Genomic DNA, 21,972 nt, shown 5'->3' with positions numbered 1-21,972 from the left:
ACCACCTTCCTTGTCTTAAAAAGCTGAGTAAAAATATGTTAAAAATAAATAAATTTGAGACAGAAGATGTTTGTACTCAATAGATATACATATTAAAAACTGAGGTTTTTTCATTTGCATTGAATTTTGATTTGTTTCTGGAAACAATTCAGGGTGCTAATTATTATTACTTATAAAGCCCTAAGTGGCTTAGGATGAGGTTATCTGAAGGATTGCTTCTTTCTGCATGAACCTTCCTGCGCGCTTCAACTAACTTTTCCATGTTCTGCCACCTTCAGAGGTATGGTTACTACAGCCACAAGGATGGGTCTTCTTAACACCCAGATTATGGTACTCCCTCCTGAAAGAGGTTTGGTTGACCCTCTCCCCTTTTGAGTTTTAGATTGGTAGCAAAGACTTTTGGCTACACATGCTGTGGCACAGCATTTTTTAAACCAGTTGTTTTATGTCCCTCTCTTGGTACTGCTTTGATCGCTGAAGTTGATTGCTGTTTTTATTTGTTTTACTGTTTCAACTGTAATTGTTGTGTGTTTTTCCTTTAGAAAGGCATGCTGGGGTAGAAATCTAGGGGACCAAAAGGCGGAGTTAACATTTTCTAAAATAGATAAACATGCAACTTAGTGAATCTCTGACTAAAAGGTGTATTGCTTTTAGTCTACCAGTACATGCTGAAAAGCCACTACTGTGCCTTTAAAAAACAAATTCATGTTGAAAAGTTAATGCACAATATACAAAGCCTGAAAAAGCTAAAAAAGGAAAACATTTTTAAACCTTTTCCATGTACAAATGCATGAATTTGAGAAAAGCAGTTTAAGAACACATATATCTATCTATATACACAATGAAATGAAGAACACGACTTTCATCCCAAGGTACCTGTATTACACTCCTACACAACTCATCTGCCCAGAGAGAGTAGTAAAAACATAAATGCTACCCCAGCAGTTCTCTTCCAACAGCATCTGTTAATTCACTCCATTTATAAAATACATATTGACAAAGACAACTGAACTGGGACCAGGGAGATTTGATTTGGTGTGAGAAAGTCAATTCAATGTGATTTTGTTAAAGGGCTCCTGCAGGCAAATAAAAAGAGTTTAAGTAATAAAGTACATAAAGAGATGCTTTACGAGCCAGCCCTTTCTTGTGGCAGCCACACAATGTGCTGCTATAGAAAGGGACTTGGTTCAGGAGAAACATGAGGATAATGTGTTATTCCTGCATCGCTCAGAGCTGAGGTTTCAAATGCGGGTGGGGTAGGCACCCGTCAGTTGATCACAACAATGTTGATCAGTCATTAATTTATCTGGGAAGGAAATGTAGGGGAGACAACTACTTTTATTTAATTGTCATTTATTTGTTACACAACTGCCAGTTTCTTTTATCCTTGTGGCAGCCCTGTAAAGTAGGCTAGATATCTAGTCCCATGGGAGCTTAAAGCTCACAGGGAAAGCTGGTAGCATTCCATCAAGCAGTGAACACACAGAAGCAGGACCTTGGACAGCTACAAGATTGTCTGTGCAGGTAGTTAGAGCCAAGTCTTATGTAGGGTAACCAGATCTTCTTTTTTAAATAGATTTTACTGAAGTTTGAAAAAGAATACAAAGGTTAATATCAAATATCCAATACCTTTTAAAATCAAAGATTAAAAATTAATCAAAATAAATACACAAATCAAAAAGAAAAAAGAGAACTTCCAATTCTTTGTCTGTCAGTTATATATAGAAAATTGTTCAAAACATACACTCCAAGATAACACGCAACAATTCAGCTTTCTATAAACAAATCTTTTCTTCAATCCTCAAACCATAGCATAAGTTCCTTTTCCGTTTTCACGCAAAAAAAGGTCTATAACGTGTTTCCTATCTTTAGTAAATATCCACAATGGTTTTTCTCTGATTAAACACATCTCAGCTAAGTCCAATAATTTTGACAACCATTCCTCCATGGTAGGTAATGATGAATTTTTCCATCTTTATGCATATAAAAGTCTGGCTTCTGTAATCATGTATTGAGGGTAACCAATCTAAAGTGTGGTGGGCTCTAATTCTCTGGAGAAGTTGGCTGGCTGGTTAATGGGCTCTCATCTTCTTTTTTAGCTATTTATTTATTTATTAAATTTATATCCTGCCCTTTCTCCCAAAGGAGCCCAGAGCAGCAAACACATTAATGTTAAAACATCTAAAAACAATTCCAATACAAGCCCAGATACAAACTGGGAAAGATAAGGCTATAAATGGCTGCTATCCATGATGGATAAGTTCTGCTTCTATGGTCAAAGGCTACAGTATGCTTCTGCATACCACTTGCTGGAAATCACAGGTGTGGTGAGTGTTGTTGCTCATTACAGACCCCACACTGGTATCTGTTGGCCCTGTGAAAACAAGGCTATTATGCATATATCAAGCATTTGCTTCAAGTAGGACATAACTGCACAATTTTAATTCAGAATGTGAGTGCAGATTATCACACTGAATGCATATAGGGGAGCAGTGGGTCCACACCCAGACTGTATTATTCAGCCATGAAACCCACTGGGTGATTTTGGGCCAGTCTCTTTATCTTTTACTAACCTAACCTACCACATTTACAGGTTGGGAAAGAAAAATGTTACTAGGAAATACAATAATCAACACAGAGCAAGAGGCTTAGTGATAAAGCAGGTTCAAATCCCAGCATCCCTAATAATTTCCAGCAGTGGGAATAAATGGAAGGTAGAACTGTAGCAAGTGGGTGCAATCTTGTTCCTCCCAATTTGCTTTCAGTGAAGCACCTTTACAAGACCAGAAATACATAAGTGGAAAAGTGAAGAAATGTGCTGCCCCAGTTGGAGTACATAGCATTGACCTAGGTCAAGCAACCCCAACCTGGTACCTTTCAGATGTTCTACAACTCCCACCATCCCTGAAAATTGACTATTTTGGCTGGCGCCTGAAACATCTGGAGGGCACCAAGTTGGGGAAGGTTGCCCTAAAATGAGCAATTGTCTGACTCAGTGAAAGGCAGCTGAAACAGATTTTGCTACAAGTGTGGTGCCTATGGAGTCCTTTACACAGAGGCAGGCCTCAAGCTAGCAGCAGAAAGCAGTAACTTAAAAGCACACTTCTGTCTTGTTTTTAATGTTGCCCATTATTCTCGCCAACCGCTTTTGAACAATTTCATTCCACAGGTGCAGAGCACAAAGTTTCTTCTAAAAGCAGTTCAGTATCCAGGTCTCTTTTCTTCTATTAGATGGAATACAGCGGTACCTCGGGTTACATACGCTTCAGGTTACATACACTTCAGGTTATAGACTCCAATAACCCAGAAATAGTGCTTCAGGTTAAGAACTGTGCTTCAGAATAAGAACAGAAATCGTGCTCCGGTGGCGCGGCGGCAGCAGGAGGCCCTATTAGCTAAACTGGTGCTTCAGGTTAAGAACAGTTTCAAGTTAAGAACAGACCTCCGGAATGAATTAAGTACTTAACCCGAGGTACCACTGTAATCATTTTGGGAAGACTAGCCTTTCTTAAGTTTTTAATAGCAAAAAAAGAGAACAGAGTATATTTCTGCAACAATTTAAAAGAGTACCTGCAGTAGGTAGATAGATTTCCCCCTTTTCTTCATCACCACAACAGATCAGGTCTTTGCTTACTATTTGTCCCCCACAACATTGCTGGCTGAAGCCATCATGGAGAGATCCACCGCAACATATCTGGTTCCCTGATGTGGAATAAGGAATTCCCCGGCAGCAGGAATCCCCAATCCCAACAGAGGCCCAATTTTGTTCTTCATCCGGGCAGCATACTTCTCCTGTAGATTTAAACATAGTATGGAAATCTACATAATCCATTCCATTATTTGTTGATGTTGGCAGTAGCAGTAGTAGATTAATATTATTTACGCATCAGCATCAATGTACATAGAATGGTATGCTTTAGCATAAGCAAAGGGATTCTTAAGCTTTCAATCTAACATTTGACAGGGTAGCAGATAACAAAGGACAGGAAGGACAAAAAAGGCAAAGAATGAATGGGTGCAAATACAGTTATCTGCACATTAGACTATTTCAGTGAAGGGTGAAAATGTCCTTGCATGTTAAGCTTTTAGCTAAAAGTGTAAAACATTAGAAGGAAACACCTATAATATCATTCCTGTCCAACAGGTTTACAGTCTGAATATCACAAGTAGGTTAACTGTGAAGGAAAAGGACAGGGCTGGTGGACAAGTTAACAAAGATGAGAGAAAAAAGGGCTAGGAAAAAAGGAAAGGGGGATTGGTGTGGTTGATGGAGGAAGGCTTTTCTGTCAAAAGAGATGGCCCATGCCCGTATATATAACTTCACAATTGCTACCATACGCTACATTTTGCCTGAGAGCATTTTTGCAATATCTCCCATGTTGAAGTACCTCAGATACTATAGTTAGGGGAGACCCTGGATTTCTGGGATTTTGTAAACTTTTTTAAAAAGCAAAATTCTTTTTATTTGATATTACTATGGTTTTCAAATGGTGTTAATTCTACCATGAATTATTAAAGCCCCTCAAAGCAGGTTTCCAAGTTGTACTAGATTGGGCATGTACAAGCTAGTGATACTACTTGTGTTGAAATGAATCATTGCTATAATACCGCACAGGGCACCTAATTATAACTGCTCTGTTTCCCCATTTCTGAAAATTCTTTGTTGTCTTTTTGTCGTGTCTGACTCTTTGTGACCCCATGGACCAGAGCATGCTAGGCACTCCTGTGTTCAAAAATTCTTTAGGTAGTCATTTTCAGGAAATACAATTGTACACACATCCAAAGTCATGCATGCTGTAGTCCACATGTGAACCAGCTATCTTTCACTTAAGTTTCCTCTTCAGAAGTACTCTCCATCCACTATATTTGAATCTTCTTCAAGTTTAATATGCCACTTGAAGTTCTCTTAGGGGAGTTTTGAAAAGGGAACTGTCCAAAACCACTAGGGTGTGCATGCATTCTGAGGCATAAGTCACCTTGCTGGAAGCTAGCTATGATGTTCTCAGATGACATTCAGGAAAGAACATTGTTCACTTTCTCCACAAAACCCCAGGGAGAGAGAGAAGTGTGATGAGCGCTAGCATTATTTACTTTATTATAGTTTGGAAATTCACCCCTTCCCATCTTTGCTTTGGGATTCATATCCTTATCTTCTATTTCCTCAAAGATAACACTACCACTCCTTTCCTGAGTTCTCAGCTTCATGCTTGTAGCAAAGGACTTAAGTTCATCTCTCACATTATTAAAAGTGGCCAAACAACATCTGGAAGGCATGCATGCCAAGAGTGCCCTGTATAAATATCTTTATCAAATAAAGTCAATAATAAACGAAAAAAGACATGAGCAAACCTTTGGAGTGTAAGAGATATAATCAGTTTAGATACTTAACCACATTTCTCTGCTGTCCTCAGAATCTAATTTCATGACTGAACAGAGTAAGGCCTTCAACGGGGTATGTAAGTTACATCAATTGGAAATAATACAGATTTTTTATATATTTTTATTTTATAAAAGGACCATTAGACATAAAACACAAAGGATCAGTAACCTTCTCATTAACCTCTCAAAATGGGATCCTTTCCAAGCCAAGCTTGAAAATGTTTTCTCTCTGAAACTACCATGCAGTCTTACCAGTTAATTGTTATCCTTATCAAAAAATGACCCACATTAACATTTCGCTTGGGGTTATTAGCATAATTATAAAAAGAGAGAGAGGGGGAAAGTGACCAATATTGTTCTTGTTGCTGCACTTAAACATGGGGGAAGAAGAAAGCAGAAACCACATCTTTAAAAAAACAACTGCTGGCAAACAGTTTAGAAATATTCACCGCTTGAAACTTAACAATTGCCAATTGAATTTGAGCTTCCTTTAGAGACAAGATGATTTGCATCACTGTACTTTTCTGTCCTTATGTAAACAGCATTAAGCTAGTTAACAGAGACCACCGGATGGGTCTCGAGGTCACAGACAATGATCTTCTTATTTTAGTACATTGAGATTAATGAGACCACCAAAAGACTCTCCTTTATTGGGACAGCATTTCCCCCCCTTTTGGATGACATCATGGGAGGCATTCTAATATTGTGATATATGAATGACTTCTGAAGGCACTGGAATTTAGGATGTGCTGCATAGCTTGGCTGAAATTCAAAGTACTTCTGAGCACAGGGAGTGTTTGCCAACCCATGGGTAATGCAGTCAATTTAGCTGCTGACCTCACAGTTGTCTGCAAAGAGTTTTGTGCATTAAACATCCGGTAGAAATCTTTCTTTGGGCTACTTGCCCTATTTTAAAATGTGTCAAAAACCTAATTGCAAATAATATTAAGAGGGTTGCTCAAAGGAGATAAAAAAGATGTTTCTTTCTTGTCAAGCTTAAATTTGGGGGGGAATGTATCATGGAACAGATTTCATACTATACAGCACCCCATTTTCCAGAGTACTTAAGTGATTCTGACAATATACAATAAGGAATGTAATACTGGATCTTGATTCCACCCCCACACCCTTAGCTTTTAATTAGGAATTGGGTATATGTCTATATCGAATCCCTGCGGCGGGGTGCGCTCCCGCTGCTCGGTCCCAGCGCCTGCCAACCTAGCAGTTCAAAAGCACCTCCGGGTGCAAGTAGATAAATAGGGACCGCTTACCAGCGCGAAGGTAAACGGCGTTTCCGTGTGCGGCTCTGGCTCGCCAGAGCAGCGATGTCACGCTGGCCACGTGACCCGGAAGTGTCTCCGGACAGCGCTGGCCCCTGGCCTCTTGAGTGAGATGGGCGCACAACCCCAGAGTCTGTCAAGACTGGCCCGTACGGGCAGGGGTACCTTTACCTTTACCTATATGGGCAGATAAGATGGAGCTAACCCATTTTTTGCAGTGTCAGATTGCACTGTGTGGAGAAAAGTCGCACTTGGAAGCCATTCTATTTTGTGGTAGGCTGTGCAGTGAGCTTGTTATGGGATGGTGTATACACACAATAAAAAGATAACTAGTTTAGTATGTTGTGGTGAGCCAAAATGTGCTGCAACTACGGTAACTTTGCACTCACCTGCTCCCCGCTAGAATTAGATGGAGTGAGGGTGACTGGCCCAAGATCTCCAAGTGAACATCATGGCTCAGTGGAGATTTGAACCCATAGTTCCTCAACCAACACCAAGCTCTCAATTCTCATCCTGTTTACATATTCAGCCGTTGTAAAGCTATTTAGATAACAAATGCCTAACACACAAGTGTGTAGATACTTTATGTATTCATCCATTCAACAGTGTCATTATGAGCATAGAACGCTTTTCCAATATTGGGCAAAAATCACAGCACTATTCCATTTCTTATCTTGTGGAATATTATTCTTCTAAAATTTACGCACAAATACAAATTCATTCTTCTGAAAGACAACTGTGCAGATTTGTTATGTCAAATTCTTGCATTATTTCCCCCTCTTACCTGCTAGTACTCTTGTGTAATAGCCACCACAACACTGGTGCTCCGGTTGCACAGCATGAACCTGGCCGCCACAGCAAACACCTGATGTATTATGCATAACTGGGATGTATTTGTCTTCACAGCACCGGAAACCTGCTGTATTGTTGTGCAGAATCCCATTACAACACACCTTAAAGTATTTAAAAACAACAAGGACAGAGACACGATGTGTTAAAAATATATTTCCTGCAGAAAACGATCAGAAGGGAAAAGTATGTATAAATCTAAAGCAGATATAATGGCTGAAAGTCATGCCGTGCCCTCTTGTTGTTGACCTTTGTCTGTCCTGAGATACAATGGAATGGACATCCAAGGGTGAAGTCAAACCACTGTGTTGACAACACTGATATGGTCCAAAGGAAAGCAGAGCCATACGTTTAGCACCAGCTTGGCTGCAAGAGTTACTGGAAGGAGGCGCTAGTGCAAATATAGTACACAGAAAGAAAAGAAATGCAAATTATCTCACCACAATGTAGGTGGTATAAGTGCCTGCTCAGCCTTCTGCCATGCCTCTAATTTTTGATGGGCAGCTTCAAGACCTCTGCCCTCCCTCCTTATACTTTTTACCATTAAACTGGACTTGGGAAGGACAACTCTTAAAAGAAAGAACTATCATATGCAGAGTTGGACATATGACCACCATACAACCTGCATTGATTAGTGCTACAATTGTTGGCTCTCAAGCATATTTTACAGTAATGATTTCTTCATTAATATAGATGTTTCCTCAGGAAAGTTTAAGATTTTTGATGCTGAGATGTTATCATGATTAGAATGTATTTCTTATTTCTGGATTTCGGAAAGGACGTGTCTGAATTAGAAAGCTATAATTATACAAATCAGGGTTTTCCAATGCAAACACCTGTGTTGTTTCTTAAATTTATTTTTTCCTTTGTGGCATATGATCACTTCTTTATTATTATGATTCTTCAAATACACTGATCATAATACATGTGTATTATTAAACACACACTTTCTCCTTGACGTAAAATTCGCATGGAAATGATTTCTGAATAGGACTTAACTGAAGACTTCTTTCTGGCTATTGTTGAGATGAATTATATGCTTGAACAATCAAATAATTATTTGTATGCTTGAACCTGTGAAAGCAGGCTAGCATGGCATACACATGACACATACTGAACAGCAAGTTGAGTCATTGTAAAATGTAATCTCAGAACTTACATTTGTATCATTTTACAAGGAACAGTTATTATTGCCAGATCGAAAAGGTGTTTTCTAGTGTAGCACAGGTACATAAAGGATACCTTATTGATCTTTTATTTTTATTAGTGGTCAAACAAATCCACTCACATAATTTCGCTTTCATTTTCATGTGGAGCAAAATCTCTCCCAAACAGATATAAAATTGTCCATCATAGTTTTGCACACTTGCTGACAACCTTTTAAATATCAAGTTCTACCTCATCAAAAGGATTCCAGATAAACATGCAGTGTGAAAAGAAAAATTCAGCTTTTTTTTATTTTTAACAAAGGGTGCCTCCAGAAATGAGGCCTGATGAAACATTTCAAGGCAATGCTTGGAAAGGGGCCACTTACTGTGGCAAGTACTAGTGATGGGAGTAAGTCTTGTTTTCATTAACCCCCAAAGAGAGTGAAAAACCAACTGGAGGGCTGCATCACTCTGGTCCCTCCAAAAACATCCCAAAAGGTCACAAAATGTTCAGCGGCTTGGGGGGGGGGGTAGGGGAAAAATTATCTCCTGTCAGAAATTCAGCCAAACTTGTTTCAGTCAAGTTCAATGCCACTCTAATTTTCACTCTTGGTTGCAAGCAATAATGACTGCTTACCCAGTATTGGAGTGGACAGAGGCTGTGGCCCATCGCAGCAGGCCCTCACCCTTGTGGAGCAAACAACCCCTGCATAGGCCAGCCACTGGGAATTCCCACTTGGCCAACCACAAGGGAGGGCAGGAAAGCCCACTAGCCACTAAATCTGAAGTGGCCCGCGTGGTAGGCCAAAGGGGGTGGAGCTTGGATGTGGAGTAGTTTTCACTCCAGTCTGCCACCTGGAAATACATAGGCTGGGACTGCAATCGACCAAAGAGTAGCTCTCCCTCCCACACTGTTATGTTGTGGCTGTTTGTATGCTAACCTCCTTCCTTCACACCGCCTAACTGACCTTGCTGTAATTTATTAATGGTTGTCACATTCGGAGCCAGGAAGGAATTCGCCTGGAAACAGATAGGCCCCGTTTGGAAGTTTTGCCTTCCTCATAGCAACAGCAACTTTTGGCAGATAAGGCATTGGGTGGAATCCTTAGTCTAACATTGGGTTGGGGCAAAGTGCTACATGACTCCTATCCCATACAGGTGCAATCTCAGGGTACCACATTAGAGGGGTCTTGATGGAAGTCTGTCCAGAGCCAAGTGTGGGACAGAGGGGCTCTAGAGTTTCCAGCAGCAGCCTCAGGGGGCCACCTAGGGAGAACTGCATCTTGAGGAGGTCCAGTAATCCCAGGCATGACCCTGCTCAAGCGTCAGCCCTCCATCTGAAGGCTGAGAATGGACACACACCCAAACCCTACCTACAATTGCAATCAATAAAATTTGTGGCCAATTTTAAAATACCCAGAACATCTTGTGCTGTTTATTCCACCTATCTCTGTCTAGGTATTTGCTCCCTGGGGGGTGGGGAACACTGTGAGTGGGTCTGCAGCTATTACTACTGTTGTTGTTTATTTATTACATATCTGTAGACCTCTTCATCCGGGACAGTTTACAATATAAAAACACAAAAATACATAACACAGTAACAAGCAAAAGCAATTCCCCCTCCCACTCCCCATTTTAAAAGGCCATAGATTATTTAATTAGCCAAAGGCCAGGGAAAAGAATAATTTTGCCTGATGCATAAAGATGTAACGAAGGCACAAGGCGACCCTCCCTGGGGAAAACACTCTGCAAGGTTCCCTACCCCTGCTATAAATAAACCCACCACCATTCTATAAACACTACACTGAACACAACTACAGCAACAAGGTGAATTAAAAAGGTTTTGCAATGACTTCCTGACCGTGGAGTAATATTTTTTTAAATATTATGAGAATATGTGTGGTTTTTTTAAAAATATGCTAAGCATCCCCAGATTCCCCTCAAAATGAAAACTCTGTGGGAATGAGGAAGTAATGATAGTTAAACTAATTTATAGTGCAGACAGGCCCCTTAACCCTGCATATTTTATCACTAGTTGGTTGCAGTAATGTGCCATTTGACACGTCTAATCTCTGCTATGGTTTGTTAGCTGGGCATGCAGCTCCTTTTTAAACTACACATGGGGAAAAATACTCTTAAAAAGGATTTTCCCCCTTCAGTTTTATTGGTAATTTCTAAAAGAAGAAGAGTTTGGATTTGATATCCCGCCTTTCACTCCTTTTAAGGAGTCTCAAAGCGGGTAACATTCTCCTTTCCCTTCCTCTCCCACAACAAACACTCTGTGAGGTGAGTGGGGCTGAGAGACTTCAGAGAAGCGTGACTGGCCCAAGGTCACCCAGCAGCTGGATGTGGAGGAGCGGAGACGCGAACCCAGTTCCCCAGATTACAAGACTACCACTCCTAACCACTACACCACACTGGCTCTCTATGCAGAACTCTATGCAAGAGGAAATAACAGGTTTGTACAAGCCTGCCATTAGGTAACCGATACCTCCTGCTCATTAAAATTAAGTGGTAAAGCTTGCCACTGAGAGAACAGGATGGTGGACTAGACAGGCCATTGGCCTGATCTAACAGGCTTGCCTTATGGCCTCGTGCTCTTAAATGTACAAGCTGAAATCGACAAATCGGGCTGGTCCTTAATTCAGTGCTGCCGCTAGGAAGGGAGCAGGAATTTGTGAAGCAAGTTAGGCAGTCCATTTCCAAGTCTAGTTCAAAGCATCAGAACGCCAAAGCCACATGCCCCAGTCTGGTGGCAGCTGAATAATGCTCCAATGCATCACTGAATGAAAATGTGCATTTTGAAGGTGAGGATTAACTTTCTAATGGCAAAGATGAATCCTTTTCTTTTTTTTATTCCACACCCCCTCCCTTAAATGTCTATATCTATAATTCAACCGTCAGTCTATCTAAGCCCAGGTGAGATCAGATTCTTAAGTACAAGCCTTCTGTGGCTCGGCCTCACATACAGCCATCAGCTCGTAAGTTTAATTGAAATGTATGGCAGCAAGAAAATCTTTATCTATACTTTGGCAGATTCATGGTGCAACAGCGACTTATCTGTATTAGTGGAAACCTATTAACTAGTGCATACACAGGCTTGCTATGGTTCAGTACCATTATTCCTTTAGGCACTAACATTATTCACGTGATTAGCCCCATTGAGTTCTTCTGAGCATGCAGGGCAATGATACTATGACTTTCACATTTCCTTCTGTAATTACTTTTAAACAGGTGAAAATGCGAACAATCAACCTGAGTGGAAGATAAAGAAAATTACAGGAATTAACACAGTTTATGAAGCTGAGCTTTTTATGCGGTCAATCGGTAAAACAAAGCAACTCACATATTCCCCTGATTCCTTTATCACAGATTGACAGAAATGGAAGGGGGGAGTTTCCCCTGAGATGGCAGGGAAACCAGAGCTGGAAATTACCCCATTGTCCAAATTCTGAATTTTAAAGTATCAAAATGAGTAAGATTCAAATCTTACTCATTTGGATGCATTAAAATTCAGAACCCCGACTTCACATTTGGGACCTCTTTTTGTCCAGTAAAACAACAGTACTTTTCCCACTTATTTTGAGTTACTGTAATACTGTACTTGGAAATAAGTCCCACTGAGTTCAATGAGACATACCCTATTTTTCCCTGTATAAGACGCCCCCATGTATAAAATGACCCCTATTTTTTTAAACACAAAATTTAAGAAATCAAGTTGTCTAGCTTTTTGGGGGGTGGGGGGGGTCACTTCCGCCAATTGCTCACCCGCCTGCCCGCCAATGCTGATTGCTTGCCACAGTCACTGCCAATTGCACACCTCACCGCAGCCAGCAATTGTCTGCCTGCTTGCCGCCACCAACAGCCCTCCCGCCCACTTGCTGCTGCTACCTGCCTGCCTCACTACAGCCGCCAATTGCCTGTCCAATTGCCAAAGCCACAGCCAATTGCCAGCAGGCCTTGCCGCAGCCACCAATCACCCGCCCAATTGCCGCTGCCAATCTCCTGCCTGCCTAATTTTATTTTTTAACAAAAAACATCATCTTATAAATGGAAAAATGCGGGTACTCCTGTCTCTAGCAAGGGTGCGTATGACTATAAGTATAATCCTGTTTGGTTTATGCACTGCAAGTTTGCACTGGTGTTAATTTATTCCATCCTATGTGTATTTGCATATACTTGCTAGGAATTACTGTTACTAGAGCGTCTGCCTCGCTACAAGACAATTATTAAACAAAATTCTGTTTTAAAGATCTGAGAAGTATAGAAGAGACACCTTTGTCTTGGGGTTGGTGGGAGATATTTTCCTCCCCTGCTACAAATTCAGGGGAAACTTATCTTCATGCTTGGGGATATGATAATGTACCTCCATAATAAAGAAACACTATCAGACTGAAAATGAAACTGCGGAAGGGACACAGCTGAGTGGTAGAGAATCTGCTTTGTACACAGAAAATCTCAGCATCTGGTTGGCCACTGTGAGAACACAATACTGGACTAGATGGACCAATGGCCTGATTCAGGAGGCTTCTGTCATATTCTTATGTTAGAGACTGAACAGGTATGCCTCTCTCACAAACATATTGAGCAGTTCCCTTTCAAGCATGGCATTTGGACACTTTCGGATAGATGTTGTATTTCTGATTAGGGTAATTAGGATCAGCCTGATATTGTCTTGCAACTTGACTTGTAATAGCATAAACAAACATGTTAGGAACCTCTCCCGTCCAGCTGAGGAATAGTTTTCTGCAAGGAGAGACTGTGTCATCGAGTTCTCCATGGGGAATTTGGTCATGCTTTCCTGACACAACCTCTTGTGTTAAAAGTAGCTGTCACTATGTGCCTAAGAAGGAGCTTACCAATTTGCTCCTACTCAACACAATGTTGAAGCTCATTTATTCAGCTAGCTAACATTTGCATGCTTCACTATACTATTACATAGCTCCGTAACATCAACTGCAACATGCTGTAAATCGCAAAATAGCATTTTTGGCAGCATTTTAAGACAGTTACTATTTGCATTGGTATGAAGCCCAGAGGATATGCATTATCAGCCCATAAAACAGAATGCATTCAAGTAATGTCAGGATTGTGTCATATTCTGGAAGGGGAAAAAGCCAACATACAGAAATTGGTAATGATCATCATTATCTCATCCTCCTTTATTTAGGTGCAGAAGCAGCCAGGGTTCTCATAAGGTCAGTATTATCTCATCCTATTTTATTTAGGAACAGCAACTGTGGATGGCGTAATCAGGCATAGGGCCATATATGTGCTATCCTACCTAATATAAAATATTTCATTACCTAATTATAGTCCATACAATGGACCTGACTTAGTTCTACCTAGATTAATAGGAATTAGGGATGCAGGTAGAATTTCTTTTAAATCACACTGCTCCCTGGTATTTTAAGGAGCTGCAGTTTGTGGGTTGGACAAAAAAAGCGCAAATGGAGGAAATCTCATTTTGAGACCAACTAAACACATGTTACGACACATAATCATGCCTACTCACAGAATGAGTTGCAAAATCCAGGACCTTCATCTGATAGAATTATAGTTGGGAGAATGGACAAGGGTCATCTAGTTCACCCCCTGCCATGCAGGAATCTTTTGCCCATTGTGGGGCTTGAACCCACAACCTTGAGATTAAAAGCCTCAAGCCCTACCAACTGAGCCCTACCACCTTTTAATCTTGGTCAAGGTACCCAATTTTGACAGACCTGGTGGGCCAGTACAAGCAGCTTGGGTTACTAGAAGTGGCCTGAGTCATTGCACTAAAGCATACTTCTAATTCCCACTTGAAGATCCTTTCACTGCACTGGTTGCTTCTCTCAAATTTCCTCAAATTTTGCAAGCAGGTTGGATTGTCTTCAGGTGCCCTGCATTGTGCTCTAAATACAATTGCCTGGATCCTGCCCTACAACTTTGAAAGCCACGGGTTGTGAGTGAATTTTCAGCATGTGATGTCAGAACATCCACAAGACCCACTTACCATGCTCAAACTCCCACAAATGTAAACAAATGTTCTTGTGACTTGGATCATAATTAAAGTAATAAGATAGAGCGAGGAAGTAGTTAGAGAGTTGGACTAGAGCCTGGTATTCCAGGGTTCAAATCCCCACTCAGCCATGAAGGCCATTAGGTGACCTTGGGCCAGTCACTCTCTTTCAGACTGACTTACCTCACAAGGCTGTTTTGAGGATAAAATGGACAGGTGGGAAAGCATATGTGCCACCTTAAACTCTTTGGAGGAAAGGTGGGATACAAATGTAATAAATAAATAAAGAGGTTATTTGCATAGTGTGTTGCCAATCCACATTAATTCAGCAGCTAATTGAAGGACATTAGTCTCTAGCATAACTTACTTGAGCATTAAAATCCACATACCAAAAACACATACCCAAGGCAAAACAATAAACTTATCAACCTATACTGTATAGCGATATAACCTTAGCTTCCCTTATGTGTTTCACTCAGTTCAACTTTGTAGATGCATACTGGAGTTGGTTAGACCTACATTTCCAAGGACTGTAACTGAAATGGTCGTTTTATTTTTTAAGGTTCTGGATTACAATGCATGATAAACATTTAAATTTTATGAAGCCAAGATCTGAAAACTTTATCTTAGTGGAAACAGAATGTGAATGCTACAGTTTTGACTAACCCTACCCACAGAAGGATGCCATATAAGATGCTTATCATCCAGAATATTAATTGGTTTCTTTTGGTGACTTTCACCGATAAACATATTCTCTTATTTTAAAAGCACCTTATTAACACATAAGATTGTGTTTCCTTCTATCACTTTCTTTGGTACCTCTTGGCCTTGAGTGAATTGCAGTTTGGGATTAGTTACACTTTTTAATTAATTAACAACATGCTCATACACTAAATTTTTAAGATGCTAAATTCATAGATTTGCTTGCACTTTCTTCCTTTAAATCAGCACTCAAGATGAAATACATAATGAAATACATAATCATGGTTTGAATACTCTGCCGCACTGTGGCAACAAGTCCCTGTCAACACTATACAGATCTTTTATGAAGGGCTGTAAAGGTAATGCAGAAAAAACTTTGTTTATTTTTATATTTTGCTTTTATTTTGCTAAAGGCAAAAGGCAGATCCAATATTGGATAAAACATTTCGGAAGGCACTCTACTGACATAAGTTTTTGTGCCCAATGCTGAAGCACAGTGGAAGTAAAACATGAACAAGATAGTATAAGGGCCATACTGTGTCCTAGATAAAGGAGAAGGAAAGGGAAAGAGATGTTTGGCTCTTGATTTTCAGAAAGAGCATGGCTCATTTTTAAGATGAAGATGATCACAGCTGAGCTGGACCCAATGAATGGTTTTTTAAAAAAACCCATTATAGTCTTTTTCTTTGTGAATTTCTTGCACTACAGATATCAAATGGCACTATATGGTATTGATATACTTGGATACTTACCTTTCTCATCATGGCGTTGCTTTGTTCCTTCTTGCAGGCTTTTTCTGTTCTGAAACATTGTAAGCTAAGAAAGCAAGTCTCTTCTAACACCTGCCTGGCTAGCTGGCTATCAAGAGAACTTTCAGGGCACAACCCTCTGAAGGTGGCTCATAGCAGGATAATTTAGCTTTCAAATAATTTATAGACAAAGCCACCTGCAATGTCTTCAGTCAAGGCTCTCAATGATCCTCCTTTCACCACCCACCATATCAGCTTGTATTAAGTGTAGTCAATGAACAGAGAGGCTAACTCACTAGTTACCATCTCAAATTATGACTCTTGGAACTCCTCAGATTCTTCTCTGGTGTGGCTTATAATCTGGCCCAGATAAAGGTTATTGTGCTGGCCCTCTCCTTCAAAGAACTGCACACACAAAAATTGCTTCTGAAGAACAAATACCCCCGGCACACAAAGACACAAAGGTTCCTCTTCCTGCAGAAAAAGTCCCCTGCTCAGTGTAGTCTTGGAAACCAGCCTAAAAACTGATTTCTTGGGGGCAAAAATGTTGTCATCCTGCTGCCAGGCAACAGTGTGTAGAGCTTGGTGGAGCATGAGGTCAAACAAAGAGAAGAGTCTCCAAGATACACCTGGCAGAATCAACATACAAAGTCAAGTCAATTCCAAGGGTTCTGCAAACAGCAAACCATGTGGTCAGACAATCCAGAGGTCAGGAAATCCAATGATCACAAACCAAGGGTCCAGACAAAGAGCAGGAAGTACAAAGTACACAGGTGTTGTTTCCAGAATCTGACTGCTGCTGAGAGCTCTGTTTAAGAAGGCTGAAGCCAGCTGGTTCTCATCAGTGCCTTCTCCTCTGTGTCCTTGAAGACTGATCAGCTGCAGGTGGAGTCATTCCCCCTTCAGGCTGCTGTTCAGCAGGTGAAGCTGACTACTGACCCATGACACAAAAGCCTATTCCAGGGAAACCTATTCTGTACTACCGTGGGAGGTAGCCCAATTTATCAGGAAATCTGATTAATTTCTTCATGTATTTGGTTAAATATGTTACAATTGACAAGGTCAGTGTGATTAAAGGGAAAAGGAGATGGGAAGCTGGTGAGAAGCCTAAGGCATCCTTTAGAGCAGGATGCAGCCAACGTGGTGCGCTCCAATTCTTTTGGGTTACAGTTCCCATCAGCCCCAGTCAGCATGGCCAATGCTCAGTAATGACTATAATTGTAGTCCATGACATCTGGAGAGCACCACGTTGGGTACCCCTGATATAGCACATGAAAAGAGTGCTCCACAACCTTTAAGGAGGACAGGGAGGACAGGGAGTAGAATCCCTTTAGTGCCTGCCTCACCCTTGGGGGCCATGCCGTCCTCAGAACATGGATAGATGTGTGAGTTATGGGGAGCTCTGAGCAAGAGTGGGACCACTCTAAATGGGAGCAAGGTGCCTGTGATGCCTGGTCCAAAGTGTGTTAATACCTGCACTAGAGATGGGATGAGTTAAGAATAAGAATTCAACTCATGGCAGAACCTCTTACACTTAAATTTTAAATCTATAAAATCACAGCCCTTTACAACACTAAAACTGCAGTTTCATATTCCTGGTCTGTACACAAATATATATTTCCCTTCGTGTTTTCTTTCTCAGCTGGTAACAAACTATAAAGGTACTAAGTTCACTAAATAAAAAAAGAAACAAAAAAACTTATACTCGGATGATTCTCAAAAATGCAGTAATGCATATTTAAACCTTACAGGTGAGACAATAAAGGGCTAAACTTTCCCAATGCTAAATGCAACACATAGCTAAGGCTGTGTCAGCTGTTGTAATTTATATTTTGATGTGAATCACTCAGATAACTCACTTGCCTAATTGCTGTCTTGTCTGACAGCGATCTTATGAATACACGCTGTCATTGCATGTGTGATGATGCTGTTGACAAATAGGGACATTATTTCATTACATTAAATCTTACCTTCAAACTAAGAGTTTTCTACCTCATTTGTCAATAAAAAACTGTGTACAGACTCCTACTCTCTGACTACATTATTGATCCCACTCCTAAACTGCAACTAATATGACCATTAATCTGCAAATGACCATAATTTTAAAATATTTCTGACAAAGCACGATAGGCCCACATTCAGAGTTGCTCATCATTGTCACGTAAACAACCACCCACTTGTAGCTGAAACTAAATGGATTTGCTGTAAAGTGGCATCAAATCATTCAACCAAGTAAGTCTCCAAAAAGGCATCTAATCATCCCAATAAACTAATATTTGCCATGCAGATTATGATAAATGATAAGAATAAAATGCACTAGAGGAAGCTGTATAAGCATCTCCTCATACTTTTTACTGTCAGCTTTTTTAAAAAAATAATAATATAGGTAGCACAAGACTGTTGGAAACAGATGTGTATCTAAAAGCAGTCAGTTACTATGGATTCACTGTAATTGAAGCCTATAGAAACATTGGCTCAAGCTTCAGTACTGCAAGGTTATCAGTTGTGATGGCATATGCTGGCATCATGCAACCCATAATACAGCAGCACAGTTTAATTCCACTGTAACGCAAGCATCACAATCACATAGCTGCAGAATGCAAATCAATGCTACGGATACGTGTGTAAACAGGACACCATGGGCTCCTCCAGATGTCCTCCTTTTTGCACATTCATGATGATTTGTGCTTGTGATGTTTGTGACTGCAAAGGTTTTGGGGCGGCGCCATTTCATTTTCAGTCAGTGACTTATCCCATAACCTCCTGTTGAAATCTAATATCTTTTTATACCACAAATGTTCTTGTTTATCTTTTCCCCACTTTTTTGTTGTGCTACAGCCCCTCCAGACAGACGTAATGTGGTAGCATCAGAGAAGCATCTCAGAACCAACTAAAGTAGAATAAATCATAAAATCTCATAGAGTTGGAAGGTACCCAAGGATCATCTAGTCCAACCCCCTGTAATGCAATTAATCTCAACTAAAGCATCCATGACAGATGGCCATCCTGTTTAAAAACCTCCAAGGAAGGAGAGTCTACAACCTCCCAAGGGAGTCTGTTCCACTGTCGAACAGCTCTTACCATCGTTCTTCCTGATGTTTAGTCTGAATCTCCTTTCTTTATCTCAAGCCATTCATTTGTGTTCTACCTCCAGAGGAGAAAACAAGCTTGCTCCATCTTCCATGTGACAGCCCTTTAGATATTTGAAGATGGCTATCACATCTCCTTTCGGTCTCCCCTTTTCTAGGCTAAAGATACTCAACTCTCTCAATCATTCCTAATAAGGCTTGGTTTCCAGACCCTTGTTCATCTTGGTTGCCCTCCTCTGCATACGTTCCAGCTTGTCAATATCCTTCTTAAATTGTGGCGCCCAGAATTGGACACAGTATTCCAGATATGGTCTGAGCAAGACCAAAGAGTGGTACTAGTACTTCTCTTGATCTAGACATGATACTTCTGTTGATGCAGCCTAGAACAGCATTAGTTGTTTTGTTTTGTTTTGGCTGCTGTTGCTGCGTCACACTGCTGACTCATATTAAGCCCATAGTCTAATAAGACTCCAGATCCTTTTCATATGCAATACTGTCAAGCCAGGTGTCCCCCATCTTATATTTGTGCTGCTGGTTCTTCCTGCCTAAGTGTAGAACCTGACATTTGTCCCTATTGAAATTCATTTTGTTAGCTTGGGCCCAGTTCTCCAATATGTTAAGGTCGTTTTGAAATCTGACTGTGCTTCTTGCGGCATTGGCTACCCCTCCATTACTAATGCACTATTATTGTGTCAAGAATACATTGCAGAATACACACACAATAAGACACCAGTCTGGAGAGCCCCTAAGTTCTATTGAATAGCTCAGCCCTCAAGGACAGAGTGTGCAATTGGGGATAGGGATGCACACGGTATCCCTGGGTTGGTTCCTGTAATATATAAGCCATCATGGCCATGAACTTTCAACATCATAATTTTCTCTTTAGCTCATATACTCAACTTTTGCTGGTGAGTGAGTTACAGAGTGTGGTGGAACAACTGAAAAGCCCCTGTATTCAATAATGAGTCTCTTCGGCTCTGAAGGTGGAACTCACTCAGTAGATCTTAATATAAAAGCGGGTTCACCAGCAGGTTAATTGATGTTACCTTAAACTGTGGGTTATAGCACAGGCCTCCACAGATATTTTCATGGATATCACATTGCAAGGACAGACATGCCATTCCACCCTGATGTTTTGATAGCTGCTGTGGCACGGTGCACCGTCGCTGAGCTTTGCGTAACAGATCATATCCTAGGATGATGCCATTTGGTTGTCCTGGTGATGCCCAGTTAATCTGAAGTGACCTAGAGCAACAAAAATCATTAATGTGTAAGACAACTCATAAGATATGTGAGTTCCATTTAGCTGTTGCTGAAACTGAAATCCATACAGGTGTCCTTTTAACATTGCTGCAACGGAGCTTTGAGTTGCAAAGCTCTGGCTAAGGTAAATCATTGTTGCAGTGGTATTTTGCTAACCAATTTGAAAGATCCACCTGAAAAGTGGTATATAAATCAAAATACCTCAAACAGACAGAGCATTGTTTCAGTGTAACCATTATTCTCAAGTGTTTTCAATGTCTTAAAAAACAAACCTTTCTTTTGGTACCATAGAATGATATATTAATACATCAAATTGCTACAAAACATATGTTTGATATTCAAAAGCAAAATTTGAACTTCTTATGAATTTCTGATTCTCAGGAGTACCAGGGCAGGGCAATCTACCATATTTTTCGCTCCACAAGATGCACCTGGCGATTAGACGCACCTTTTTAGAAGAGGAAAACAAGAAAAAACATTCTGAACCAAACAGTGGATGTATGATTTTTTGTGGTTCCTGCTGTGGCCACAGACATGATATGTGATTTGACGGTGAGTTTGGGTAGCCCAATGCAAAAATCCTGAGAATCCATGTGGATCCGTGCTTTGTAACCACATTTTTGCGCCATTGCATCCCCACAAAACAGTAAGTGCGTGCATTTCTTGGTGTGGGCTGTAGCCATGGACATGCTATGTGATCTGATGGAGAATTTGGGGTGACCCAATGCAAAAATCCTGAGGATCCATGTGCTTTTACCACCTCCCTCCCAGGCAGCCTTTATCTCTAGAGTCCCTTATCTCCCTCCCGATCCCTTGCCGATCAGCTGCTCAGTGGCTTTGTTTCAATACCCCCTTCCCTCTTGTTTGCCTTAGTGTCTTTTCCTTAGCTGGAGCAGAATTTTGCTCCTCCTTTTCTTCTAATTTCTCTCATTGCTTTAATCTTCCAGTCTCCTCTCCTTGCAAGTTCACTGTCTTTACCTCCCCCCTCCATGATCTGCCTTTTGCCCCTGGGCAATTTGACTTCAGGGACCACACATTTGCTCCATAAGACGCACAGACATTTCCCCTTACTTTTAAGGAGGAAAAAAGTGTGTCTTATGGAGCGAAAAATACAGTACTTTTGGGAGGTACTGACACTTGGTTGACAGACAGGACTTCCAACAAGCAGAAGTAAAGTTAAAGGACCCCTGGGCGGTTAAGTCCAGTTGAATTCAACCATGGGGTGCGGCACTCTTCTGTGCTTTCAGGGTAAGGGAGCTGACGTTTGTCCACAGATGGCTTTCCAGGTCATGTGGCCAGCATGACTAAATGGCTTCTGGCGCAATGAGACACCGTGATTGAAGCCAGAGCGCATGGAAACACTGTTTACCTCCCCGCTGCAATGGTACCTATTTATGAAGCTACTCACACTGGTATGCTTTCGAACTGTGAGCTTGGCAGGAGCTGGAGCGCTGGGCACTGAAGTTGCAACTTCTGCAGGCAAACCACTGCACTATGACCCTTCCCTTAGCT

General features: G+C 40.9%; 1 protein-coding gene across 7 annotated transcripts in view; it reads right to left on the bottom strand.

Moving 5' to 3' along the window:
- USH2A (usherin) overlaps nt 1–21,972 on the bottom strand; it is a gene marked incomplete at its 5' end in the record, with an annotated part of 433,145 nt that overhangs the window by 109,498 nt on the left and 301,675 nt on the right. For all 7 annotated transcript variants that reach the window (XR_014562720.1, XM_083732918.1, XM_083732919.1 and 4 more), the window contains 3 exons: nt 3,571–3,792; nt 7,444–7,612; nt 20,244–20,442. Coding sequence is in view for 6 of the 7 variants with exons in the window: in XM_083732918.1 (XP_083589044.1) it covers nt 3,571–3,792; nt 7,444–7,612; nt 20,244–20,442 (590 nt within the window). The remainder of the gene's footprint in view (nt 1–3,570; nt 3,793–7,443; nt 7,613–20,243; nt 20,443–21,972) is intronic.

The sequence above is a fragment of the Podarcis gaigeae genome (genome assembly GCF_964106915.1).
Source record: "Podarcis gaigeae genome assembly, chromosome: 3".
NCBI lineage: Eukaryota > Metazoa > Chordata > Lepidosauria > Squamata > Lacertidae > Podarcis > Podarcis gaigeae.
The sequence above is the reverse complement of the archived record's forward strand: the minus strand, read 5'-3'. Positions and strand labels throughout refer to the sequence as shown.